Source organism: Mustelus asterias, chromosome 3 (assembly GCF_964213995.1).
Source record: "Mustelus asterias chromosome 3, sMusAst1.hap1.1, whole genome shotgun sequence".
NCBI classification, from domain to species: Eukaryota; Metazoa; Chordata; class Chondrichthyes; order Carcharhiniformes; family Triakidae; genus Mustelus; species Mustelus asterias.
The window spans coordinates 9399563-9413226 of NC_135803.1; the positions used below are offsets into that span (position 1 = coordinate 9399563).

Sequence of the window (13664 nt, forward strand, 5' to 3'; positions counted from 1 at the left end):
AGAGGTAAGCCTAGTAGGTAGGGACATGTTCGGCGCAACTTGTGGGCTGAAGGGCCTGTTTGTGCTGTAGCTTTTCTATATTCTATGCCAAAAATTGATAACAGGAAGGCTATAGCAGGTGAGGACCTAGAAACTATCATTGTCACGAAAGAGGTAATGTTGGGCAAGTTAATGGGGCTAAAGGTAGACAAGTCTCCTGGTCCTGATGGAATGCATCCCAGGGTACTAAAAGAGATGGCGGGAGAAATAGCAAATGCACTAGTGATAATTTACCAAAGTTTGCTGGACTCTGGGATGGTTCCCGCAGATTGGAAAACAGCAAATGTGACGCCACTGTTTAAAAAAGGAGGTAGACAAAAGGCGGATAACTATAGGCCGGTTAGCTTAATTTCTGTAGGAGGGAAAATGCTTGAATCTATCATCAAGGAAGAAATAGCGAGACATCTGGATATAAATCGTCCCATTGATAAGACGCAGCATGAGTTCATGAAGGGAAGGCCATGTTTGACAAATTTGGTGGAATTCTTTGAGAACATTACATGTGCGGTGGACAATGAGGAACCTATGGATTTAAGCGGTTATTGGATAGGCACATGGAGCACACCAGGATGATAGGGAGTGGGATAGCTTGATCTTGGTTTCAGATAAAGCTCGGCACAACATCGTGGGCCGAAGGGCCTGTTCTGTGCTGTACTGTTCTATGTTCTATGGACGTGGTGTATCTGGATTTCCAGAAGACATTTGACAAGGTGCTGCACCAAAGACTGCTACATAAGATAAAGGTGCATGGTGTTACGGGTAATGTATTAGCATGGATAGAGGATTGGTTAACTAACAGAAAGCTAAGAATGGGGGTAAATGGGTGCTTTCTTGTTGGCGATCAGTGACTAGTGGTATGCCTCAGGGATCAGTGTTGGGACCGCAATTGTTCACGATTTACAGAGATGATTTGGAGTTGGGGACCAAATGTAGTATGTCAAAATTCGCAGATGACACTAAGATGAGTGGCAGAGCAAAGTGTGCAGAGGATGCTGAAAGTCTGCAAAGGGATATAGATAGTCTAAGTGAGTAGGCGAGGGTCTGGCAGATGGAGTACAATGTTGATAAATGTGAGGTCATCCATTTTGGTAGGAATAACAGCAAAATGGATTATTATTTAAATGGTGAAAAATTGCAGCATGCTGCTGTGCAGAGGGATCTGGGTGTCCTTGTGCAAGAATCACAAGTTGGTTTGCAGGTGCAGCAGGTAATTAAGAAAGCAAATGGAATTTTATCCTTCATTGCTAGAGGGATGGAGTTTAAAAACAGTGAGGTTATGTTGCAGCTGTATAAGGTGCTGGTGAGGCCATACCTGGAGTACTGTGTACAGTTTTGGTCTCCTTACTTGAGAAAGGATATACTGGCACTGGAAGGGGTGCAGAGGAGATTCACTAGGTTGATTCCGGAGTTGAGAGGGTTGACTTATGAGGAGAGACTGAGTAGACTGGTGCTTTACCCATTGGAATTTAGAAGAATGAGGGGGGATCTTATAGAAACATATAAGATTATGAAGGGAATAGATAAGATAGAAGCAGGGAAGTTGTTTCCACTGACAGGTGAAACTAGAACTAGGGGGCATAGCCTCAAAATAAGGGGAAGCAGATTTAGGACTGAATTGAGGGGGAACTTCTTCACACACAGGGTTGTGAATCTGTGGAATTCCCTGCCCAGTGAAGCAGTTGAGGCTATCTCATTGAATGTTTTTAAGGCAAGGATAGATAAATATTTGAACAGTAAAGGAATTAAGGGTTATGGTGAGCGGGCGGGTAAGTGGAGCTGAGCCCACGAAAAGATCAGCCATGATCTTATTGAATGGCGGAGCAGGCTCGAGGGGCCAGATGGCCTACTCCTGCTCCTAGTTCTTATGTTCTTAAAGAGGCCATTTGGCCCATCTTGTCCATGCCAGCCCAAGGACACACAGGTGCTCTTTCTAATCCCACCCGTCCATAGCCCTGGGGCTTGCACCATTTAAGGTGCAGATGTAGGTACTTTTTAGAAGAGATTAGAGTCTCTGCCTCCACCACCAACTCCGGCAGTGAATTCCACACACCCACCGCCCTCTGCGTGAAACCGTTCTTCCTCATGTCCCATCTATACCAACTGCTACTTATCTATGTTTCCTGATTCTAGACTTCTCCACCGAGGGGAAGCAATTTTATCCTGTCCACTCTATTTCTTCCTGTCATAATTTTGTATATCTCTATCAGTGGAGAAGTTTTCAATGATTCCCATTGACTTTAGTTTTGCTAGACCTCTGTGATGTCACACGTGGGGTGGGATCTTCCGACCGGCGGGATTTTCTGATCCTGCAGAAGGCAACCCCCTGTGGTGGGTTCCCTAGTTATGGAACAGGCGAGCCACGCAAAACACTGTAGACGTCTCTGGGACTGGAAGATCCCACTGGCGGCCAATGGCGAGCTGCCTCTGCCACCAAAAAACATGCTGTGGGGAAGCCAGAAAGTCCCACCCTCAGTAAAGGCTGCCTTGATGTCAAGGGCAGTCTCTCTCACCTCTTTTGTTTGTTTGAACCAAAGCTGTAATAAAGCTCAGAGCTGAGTGGCCCTGGGACAACTCAAATTGATGAGGAAAGTTTTATTTTATGCATAGAATAATAGAATCCCTACAGAGCAGAAGGAGGCCATTCGGTCCATTGAGTCTGCACCGACCACAATCCCACCCAGACCGTTTCCCCATAACCTCACGTATTTACCCTGCTAGTCCTCCTGACATGAAGGGGCAATTTAGCATGGCCAATCAACCTAACCCACGTGTCTTTGGAGTGTGGGGGGGAAACCAGAGCACCCGGAGAAAACCCACACAGACATGGGGAGAATGTGTAAACTCCACACAGTCATCCAAGTCCTGAATTAAACCCAGATCCCTGGTGCTGACCACTGTGCCACCTGTGCAGGGAAGTATGATCTGTGGGACACTATTTGAAAGGGTGGTGGAAAGAGATGCAATAGTAACTTTCAAAGAGGAATTGAATAAATACTTCAAAGGAGCAAGCAGAGGTGGAATAATTGGAACCATCTTTTTTTAAAGACCTTGCACATATCTGATGGGCTGAAGAGCCTCCTTCTGTGCTGTATGCATATCTGGGTTCAAAAGCAATTCACCTCAACTTTCATCCCATTCGATGGAGAATAGACTCTCAATTGGAACAGTGCCGATTTTACTTTTGTTTTGTTTTTTTGCTAATAAGTATCTGGTTCAGAACGGGTTGAAAGTTATAAAGGCATAATGGCAATATCATTCTCGGGGAGGTCAGTGGCTAATGATGAATCATTTATAAGGTTAGAATACTTTGCATGCTTTAGCTTTGGAGATCAGAGGTCAATGCTGCCAAATCAAAGGAAGGCAGATAAGGGGGAAAGGAACAGAAGGTTTTACTAATAGTCTGAGATGAAGAGGGTTGGAAATAGGGCTGACTGGCCTGTTTTTGCCTGTTGGGTCTGTGTACATCTTTGCTGAAGAGGTGAAATAGCTTTGGTAGGGTTAGTGATAGGGACTGACTCTGAGACTTACTGGAGCAGCTGGAAGGGACAAATTTCATATGTTAATCTGTATGTTCTAGATATTTCACTGCTTCATATCAGTATGACAAACTAATTGTGTTTGTATTTTTAATCTTGCAGAAATCCTGGCAACATTGAGATACAGATCCATCTCTCACTTTACTTGCCCTGGAAGATGAGCAATGGTTTGCGATTAGGCAAACATGGAAGCTGCTATCTGTGAGAACTGCATAAAGATTGACGCTAGCCTGTATTTCTACCAGGTCATTGATGGCAGAAGTTTATTGCTGGTTATCCTGTTTGCAAAGGTGGTCCTCAACTTGCTCATCTTGATTGCAAAACGAAACATACTCCAGAGTTTTATTGGTTATTTCTGCATCTCCATGTCACTGATGGACCTTGCATTATTTGTGAACGTGCTAATGGTTTCGTTCTTTAAGACCTATATGATTCTCGGAACTCAAGTAAGCAACCATCATATCTGCCTGTTTCTCCAGGTTTTCTCGAGCATTTACAGTGTCCTGCATTTGCCCATCTTCTTCCTGTCTGGTCTTGATTATTACCTAAACTTATCTGATCTCCCCAAGCCAGCAAGCACCTTCCGGAAAATGCTATATATATTCACCGTCATGTTGTTATGGCTTGGAGCCATTGCCTACGTTTTTGATATCCACAGCCTCCACCCATCGTTAAAAGCAATCCTCTACTACTACTTGTTCCAATGTGAAGTTACTATCAGCTGCCAGAGCCGCTTTCTGTCAGTCATGATACTTCTGACTGTGTTATTTGTGACGATTTATTGCTGGTCTGGTTTGAGCTCCCTTATCAGATCTCTGAGAGTGATTTCCTATGTTGAAGAAATTGTGGTGTTGTGTTCACACTCCAACATGTGCCTTCAGTCCCACTCATTCAAGAAACAACTCCTGACTAATGTCACCATGTGCTTTCTCTTGAGCTGGAGCCCGTTTATTCTGCTTCAGCTGGCCGTTGTTTTGATCTGGGCTCCTCTTCCTGCTTACATGGATTTGAATGTTCCATGGCTTTGTTTCATTAACAGCTTCCTCATTGGAGCCGTCTACTGGCTGAGGTATAGTGAGATCTCTCAGGATGCCATTTCCTCATTTCCTGACAGTTTCTGCCATTGGAGGTTCTGCCACCTTCAGCAAGGCTGCACCACAGATAAAGAGGAATGGATCACGGAGAAAGAGGACAATGATCCAAATATTCTAATTGTCTGAAGGAACTTGTGTTCTTCCTGAAAGTGTCACACTGTAATTATCAATCCAGATATTGATTAGTCTTGTTTTCTGGTCTTTCACTAATTTTGGTGATTTGTGCAAGAGTTATTAAATGGGATTTTAAAATCCTTGCTCTCCTCACACACCAATCTCTTACAACTTCTAGGCAGCGATCCAATAATCCAACCTGTCAGTTTTATTTCAGAATGTATTTTGTCTTCATGTTTTTGAAGCATTTTTGCAGGGAAAAAGGTCATAATTTTTAAAAAGGGTTTTTTGGTTTTCCTAACCATTAGGATTGTTTTCTTGGACCGATCTTAATTCTCTGTCCGTGGCAAAATTTACCTTTCAATTACAACTGAAGAAATGACAAAAACCTGTAATTATTAAGCATGTAACACAGGGAAATAAATCCAGCATTTTTCTATGGAGGATATTTAATGCAGTGAGATGGAGGGTGACAATGAAAAATAAAATGATTTGTGCTATGAATGCATTGTGTACTTGTAGATTAATGCTGCGGCAGCAAATCATCATCTGTATATTCTATTACCCTTCAACGTACCTGACCCCCTATGTCTGCCCTTCGCCGCCTCCAGTGGCATGTAAAGCACCACCTCCAATCTCTCTGCAGAACATTGTCAATGTTAACCTGCAGTGGCTGCACTTAATCTGGTTATGAGACGAGGATGGATGGAGTAAGTCTCATTCAGCCCGACCAGGTAGTCTGCTTTATTGTGGACTTCAACAACACATTTCACCTCCTGCACCTTTAACTCCAAATGGCTCAGCAAGCAAAGCGCCTGCCCAGTTGCTACTGATTGGACAACGGTGCCAAGTGGTGGTAGAACTTGCATGTGACCCAGAATTGGATCATCAATAAACGTCCATCAAACTTTCAATCCTCTTTCTAAAGGGTTAACTAGCACTTATCAATGTCATTTGGTTGATGGATGAAGCATCAAGTGGGAGTTGCTTCTACACATGGGCCACCTAATCTTTCTCCAAAATGTTGTTTAATGCTTGTTACATTTGTACTTTGCCCTCTAATTCTGCACCTACAATTTGAGAAATAAAGAACCACTTTATTGATGCAAATACAATCATTTACTTTACATTCCACAAATTGCTATTTTGTTCTGTTACAGGTTGCTAATTGATTGGGAGATAGGAGGAAAGAGATTGTCCATTCTCTGATAACTGGCATATGATAAGTGGTGTTTCCTGGGGATCTGTAATGGGGCCTCTGCTTCCCAGCCTAATCTATAATAACTTGGATGAAATTTGCAGATAGCAAGGTAAGGAGACACAGTAAATTGTGTGGATGGGAGGAGGAATTTACAAAATGACATAGACTAAGTCATTTGGCCAAAAGGTACAGCAAATGAAGCTCACTGTAAAGGAAGTATGAGATCAGACAGTATTTGCATCCAAGGAAGATTTTTGTTCACAAGTGAGAGACTGTTGGGTGGCATGGTGGCACAGTGGTTAAGCACTGCTGCAGCACGGTGGTTAGCACTGCTGCCTCATAGCGCCAGGGACCCGGGTTCAATTCCCAGCTTCAGTCACTCTCTGTGAGTCTGCACATTCTCCCCGTGTCTGCATGGGTTTCTTCCGGGTGCTCCAGTTTCCTCCCACAGTCTGAAATACGTGCTGGTTAGGTGCATTGGCCGTGCTAAATTCTCCCTCAGTGTACCCAAACAGGTGCTGGAGTGTGTCCACTAGAGGATTTTCACAGTAACTTCACTGTAGTGTTAATGTAAGCCTACTTGTGACACTAAATAAACTAGGAGCTAGAATATGTGAACAAATACACAAAAGTAATTAAAACGGCTAAGAAATGTTGCCTCTTACCTTAAGTAGATTGGAATTCCAAAGCAAGAAAGTTGAGCTGATCTTTGGTTATTCCTCAACTCAAGTACCATGTTGATTTTTGGGAAGCAAACTTCAGGCAAGATATCCTGACTACAGAAAGGCTAGAATTCAGATTCACCAGTTTAAACTGGGGTTTAGAGAATTAAATTAAGAAAACATGTTGCTTATACATAGCTTATTCCTTTTATGACCACCCAAAAGAACAGATGGAGCTTCTGTTTAACATCTCACCTGAAACACAGCACCTCTGCCGGTTGTTAAGAACCCAGCTGATTTTAAATGTTTAGGTAATCCAAATCCCAGAAGGAAAGCTTGGAATGTTGGTTCTTTATACCAACTTGCAAAAATACTATTAGGTGAGGAAAGCTGTTAAGACGAGTGAAAACTGTTCCAGTCTTCTTGTAACAATTTAAACAAAATAAATGTTTTTTAAACAGTAAAACACAAAGGCAACTAAAACCATACACTTAACGACATTAATGGCTATACATAATACCTTTAAATTTACCCTGCTCCAAATCCCTCTAGTTTTTCTAACCTCAGACCTACACCTCCCCAAACAATATCCCATAGGTTTTAAAACTAGGATCAAAATCCAGCAATAGTTAACCCACACGACAGCAACATCTCTTAAGGGGTTGCTTCTGACTTCTGTTTTGAACTTTTAACTCCTGAAATTCTATGCCCCATTATTATCCACTTGATATATGTAAACAGATGCTATAGGAGTGGCACGGTAGCACAGTTGTTAGCATTGCTGCTTCACAGCACCAGGGACCCGGGTTCGATTCCCAGCTTGGGTCAATGTCTGTGTGGAGTTTGCACGTTCTCCCCGTGTCTGTGTGAGTTTCCTCTGGGTGCTTCGGTTTCCTCCCAGTCTGAAAGATGTGCTGGTTAGGTGCATTGAACTGAACAGGCGCCGGACTGTGGAGACTAGGGGAATTTCACAGTAACTTCGTTATTTGTCATAAGTAAGCCTTACTTGTGACAAATAAATAAACCTTAAATTACTTTAACTTTACATCTGTTTACGATGTTGCTACGCTAATCCATAGAGCAAAAACCTCCGTTCCTTCACCTCAACTGTCTTCCAAGCCAATTTCCATTCAAAACATTTGCTCTCTTTTTAATCATAAATCCATCAGAACACATTCCAATTATTAAATTTCTTAATTTTCATTTTATCGCAACTTCTTGACACAGTAAAGCACTCCCTTACTATGACACTGAGTGTCAGCTGGACTTTGTGCTCCCACTCTGGAGTGAGGGTTGAATCCACAATCTTCAGACTCTGAGGTTAGTGTGTTACCAACTGAGTGTCCATGTGTGTGAGAGAGAGGTCAGTGTGAGTGTGAAGGAGAGGTTATCTGGTCATTCACCCCTTAAGAGATGTAACTGCTGTGTGTGTTCTTTTTAAATAGAAATTGGCTAGGAAGACATTAGTTGAGGTGAAGAAACTGAGGTTTTTGGTTTGTGGATTAGCCTGGCAACATCATAAACAAATGTTTACCTATATCAAGTTGATAATAATTGGGCATAGAATTTCAGGGGTTAGAAGTTCAAAAGAGAAGCCAAAAGCAATCCCTTAAGAGATGTAGCTGCTGTGTGGGTTAACTATTGCTGGATTTTGATCCGAGTTTTAAAACCTATGGGATGTTTTTGATACCTGACAAGAGCAATGATATGGAAGTACTATGATCTACAATTTACCCTTTTCACGCTTGCTGTAGAATTCCCCAACACCATCACAATGACGGCAGAGATTCAAGGAGAAAACCTCAACATCCCCCTGTGATTAGGGATGGCTGATTAATCTGGCTGTACCACCATCCCTACAGCCTGTGAATTATTAAAGATAAAAGAAAACTCAAACCTTATTTTCTCAATGTTTTTTATTAACTGAAAACTTGGCACATGAGGGGAACGAGGGTATTTGGGATGTATGGTCACGAGCCTTGGGCTGGTTGGATACACACTAAACACTCTGTCACAGTGTGGTTTAGCACAGTGACACTAAGGTAGATGCACAGTCCTTAAACAACTATTGCACATTTAACAAATAAAAATACACCATGTACAAAACAGTACAATGCAATTATCCAACTTGAAAGCCTGACATTTTTCTTTTGGCAAAGTAATAATGTATGATGACTCAGTAGGATTGGCACACAAACCACAGCGATCATGTCGTCAATGAATGCGGCAATGTGATTTGACAGTGAGCATGTTCCTATCTCAGGGGATGCTATTTACAAACAGTTACTCCTAGAAAGTGCCAGAGTTGCTCCTGCTCCAGCCACTGGGCAGCCAGCCAGTGTAAGTGGAATTCAATACTGTGAGCCTTTTAACTCTTAAACACAATATGCATTCTCAAAACTATCAAAGTTGGCCTTGCCAAAGCTTTGATGTGCATTGAAGTTTTCAATGGAATCAGCAAATCAAATGCTTATCAGCATACTATAAACATGAATAGTTTGTAAGAAATACAATACTACAGCTATACGCTGTTTCCCAAAGTCTCATTTTACAATAGTTTGAAGTTTTTCCATTGGTCCTGGGGACTATGCATGGAAGCTAGAAAATAATCCGTTGACATAGTGACGTCAACTGGAAAACCCAATGTCATCTACAAACTGAAGTGGCCATATCTGCTGTCAAAGATTGTCCTCCAGCCCAGAGGCAGGTGGGGCCGTGACAAAGATCAGAACAGGCTGCAGTGTGTAACTGCATCTAATCCAGTCAGATATCGAGCACCCACCCAGCATAGATGGTGAGTCAACACTGAGAGATTTTATCTCTTAAAGCACAAAATAACTTCTCAAAAACAATCAAAGCTGGCTTTGCCAGAAACCTCAAATTATCTGCAACAAATTACAAACTGACATAGCCTCCTTGGCATAGTACTGAAAAGTTCAGCAAGTATTTTTATGATTATCAATAGTTACAGCAGTTACTTGCCGCAAGTAACTTAAACGGGCACAGCCCCATTATAAAACTCTGTTGCAACATTTTTAAGGACCTCTTCAATGTCTAGAACAGGCCATAATAATATCGCATCCCCAGGCAGCCATTTTTTAAAATTAGCGTTCTGTCATATTCAAACCAAACAGGTTGGCCTTGCAACTAAATAAAGCACAAAGCAGATCTCGGGTATAAATCCAAGTCTCCTTAGTCTTGGAGCCTCTTTTAATAAGAGTGAAAACCAAGTAAGATTACACTTGAATACCTGATCTGGTCCCACTGCTTTCCTTTGGTTATGCCTCCTAGTCTGCGAACCATAGATTTCTCAGCAAGTACCTGTGATAATTCTTTATTATTGTTCTTTGGCAAGGACGTGTGCATCAGAAACATCAGAATCATGTGGAGATGCCGGCGTTGGACTGGTGTAGGCACAGTAAGAAGTCTCACAACACCAGATTAAAGTCCAACAGGCTTATTTGGTAGCACGAGCTTTCAGAGCGCTGCTCCTTCATCAGGTGAGTGGAGAGTTAGGTTCACAAACAGGGCATATATAGACACAGACTCACAAGATAATGGTTGGAAAGCAAGTCTTAGCAGGTAATCAAGTCTTTACAGGTGCAGACAATGCGAGTAACCCTCTCTCCACTTGCATTCCAACCATTATCTTGTAACTGAGTCTGTGTCTATATAAGCCCTGTTTGTGAACCCAATTCTCCACTCACCTGATGAAGTGGCAGCGTTCCGAAAGTTCGTGCTACCAAATAAACCTGTTGGACTTTAACCTGGTGTTGTGAGACTTCTTACTAAACATAGGAATGGAAGGGAACAATTCACCAGATTGTTGGTGATCTGTATTGTACCATCACTTAGACAGAAAGACCTGAATTAATACAGCGCCTTCCATGACCTCAGGACATCCCAAACTGTTTTAGTCAATTAAGTCTTTCAGAAGTGTCATTACAGTTATGTTGTAGAAAACACAGTAGCCAATTTGCATGCAGCAAAGACCAGATAATCAGATATTTCAGTGGTATGGTTGAGGGATAGTTATTGGCTAGAAGTCCAGGAAAAACTCCGGACCTTTTTTCAAAATAGTGCTATGGAATCTTTTACATCCGGCTGGGAGGGTAGAAGGGCCTTGATTCAATATCTCATCTGAATGATAGCGCCTCGGACAGTGCAGCATTACCCCAGTACTGCATGACAAGTCTCAGCCTAGGTTGTAAAAACCAGATGACAATTTGCATCACACCATACCAAAACCAGTGATTCCCGAGCCCAGTTTGGTAATCACGTTGTTGGTGAAATCTGTACATTTCTTCGCTGAGTCCTAATGGGTTTTCAAGAATGCTTAGAGTCGAGAGACATTGGGAAAAAAAAAGGGGAGAAAAATCAAGTAGCCCTCTCACCCCTGAGTTAGAGATTACGGATTCAAGTCTCACTCCATAGATTGGAGTACAAAGATGCCGGCTGGCACAGGAGTGCAGCACTGAAGCACAGCAGCACTGTTCGAGGTACTGTCTGTCCAATCAGATTTTAAAATCAAGGCCTCCATGTTCCCTCACATGTGGAAGTAAAGTTTAAGTTTATTAGTGTCACAAGTAGCCTTACGATGAACTTACAGTGAAAATCCCCTAGTTGCCACACTCTGGCGCCTGTTTGGGCACATTGAGGGAGAATTTAGCATGGTCAATGCACCTAACCAGCACGTCTTTCGGACTGCAGGAGGAAACTGGAGCATCCACAGGAAATCCATGCAGACACAAGGAGAACATGCAGACTCCACACAAACAGTGATCCAAGCCGGGAATCAAACCCGGGTTCCATGGGGCTGGAAGACACCATGGCACAATTTCAAGGAAGATCAGAGATCTCCCTGGTGCTCTAACAAATATTTATCCCTCAACTAAGATCACTGAAACATTATTTGGTCAGTTATCATGGTGCTGTTTTGTAAGAGCTTGCTGTACACAAATTGGTTGCTGTAATTCTTACACACTATAATAGTAATAACACTTCATTCCAGGAGAACATTTTAGGATATCCTGACATTGTGGAAGATGCTGTATGAATGCAAAATAAAAAGCAAAATGCTGCAAATCTTTAATAAAAACAATAACGGCTGGATAAACTCAACAGGTCTGGCAGCATTTGTGGAGAGAGAACAGAGTTAATGTCTCAAGTCCGATGTGGCTCTTCTTCAAATCAGTTTTTCCAGCACTTTCTATTTATATTTTCTCTTATGTATGAATGCAAGTCTTTATTTTATGTGTGGTTTAAAAGGATGGCGAAGGACACTGACAGCAGAAACCCTTGCAACCATTAAAAGAAAATTGTGCTTTTTTGACAACTTCCTGTGAAGAAAGGATGAGCAAGCTAGTGTTTCGAGCTCATGTATCTCATATGCTGACTTCACCTACTTCTATACTTCTGTTGGATCTTCAAGTTCTGCTGACAGAAGCAATCCTTGGATCAGAATTAAAACCAGGGTACAATGTAGCTATGTAATGGCAGGTACTCCCTTCCAAAGCTTCTGGAGGGGGGAAACAATCATCACACAGCAAGTAACAGCACATTACATCACCAGGGGGTATCACGGAGGCACAGTGGTTAGCATTGCTGCCTCACAGCATCAGGGACCCGGGTTCGGTTCCTGGCTTGGGTCACTGTCTGTGCGGAGTCTGCACATTCTCCCCATGTCTGCATGGGCTTCCTCTGGGTGCTCCGGTTTCCTCCCAGTCCAAAAGATGTACTGATTAGGTGCATTGGCCATGATAAATTCTCCCTCAGTGTATCCAAACAGGCACCAGAGTGTGGCAACTAGGGGATTTTCACAGAAATTTCATTGCAGTGTCAATGTAAGCCGACTTGTGACACTAATAAATAAACTTAAAACACACAGCAAACACAATTTTGTCCATCTAGAATCATACTGACATAGGTACAGGGGACAGGCACATTTTCCCCCTGAAGCTGGATCTACCATTCAGTGAGATCATGGCTGATTTGTGACCAAATTCCTTCAGCACATATCCCTCAACACATTTGGTTAACTAAAATTTATCAATATGAGTTTTAAAATTAACAATTTTCTTGCATCAATTACCGTTTGTTGAAGATAGTTCCAAATATCCATCACCTTTTGTGTGTAGAACCCTTTCCTAACTTCACTCTTGACATGGGGTCATGTGGTCCAGGAATCTTAATATAAAACTTGATGAGCAGACTTACCATTTTCATACTGTGCATCCCACTGCAATCCTCCTTTCATTCAAATTCTGCATCTCAATGCCTTTGTGATTAGTCAAGAATAAAATCTGCCACAAATCCATCTGATTACTCGGATTACCATTGCAGTTGTCAGTAATTAAAATGTATTGTAAACCTTGAAGGGGAGTTTTAGTAATTTTAATCCATGTGTCTGTTCTGACTAACTATGCTGTCCATTTTAGTGATCAATAAAATACACATGATTAGCAAACTTAAGAGTAGGGAGGTGGTGGAAGCTATGTACTTTGTAAATGTACATGGTCTCTCAGGTATCTAGCCGGTTAATGGCATGAAGAAGTAGGTCTATTTTCAACAGAGAGTGAAGCATGGACAGGCAAAATGAGGGTTCCACAAAAAAACTCTGCACGTGACAAAGGGAGTATGACCCTAGCCTGTTCATTAGATCACGTTTCATAAATGACCAAATGGAGTAAAAACAGAGAAAATATTTTGAGTGACAGAAGGGTCGGTAACCAGAAGGCACAGGTTTAAGGTAATTAGCAAAGAACCACGGAGGAGATGAGAATTTTGTTTAATGTTGTGATCTGGAATGCATTGCCTGAAAATAATGGTGCTAGCAGATTCAATTGCTAATGGTTAAAAGAGAATTGAATAAATACTTGAATAGGAAAACTTTGCAAGACTTTAGGGGAGACAGCGGTGTGTGTCGTGGTATTGTCATTTGGGTAATTCAGAGACCAGGGTAATGCTCAGGGGACCAGAGTTTGAATCTCACCATGGCAAATGCGGAAATTTGAATTCA

The 13664-nt window shown here is 42.1% G+C and overlaps 1 protein-coding gene across 4 annotated transcripts in view; it reads left to right on the plus strand.

Moving 5' to 3' along the window:
* gpr160 (G protein-coupled receptor 160) overlaps positions 1–5287 on the plus strand; it is a 37480-nt gene extending 32193 nt beyond the window's left edge. For all 4 annotated transcript variants that reach the window (XM_078204645.1, XM_078204653.1, XM_078204665.1 and 1 more), the window contains one exon: positions 3678–5287. In XM_078204645.1, coding sequence (XP_078060771.1) covers positions 3761–4795 — 1035 coding nt within the window. In that variant the 5' untranslated portion in view covers positions 3678–3760 and the 3' untranslated portion in view covers positions 4796–5287. The remainder of the gene's footprint in view (positions 1–3677) is intronic.
* The last annotated feature ends 8377 nt before the right edge of the window (positions 5288–13664 follow it).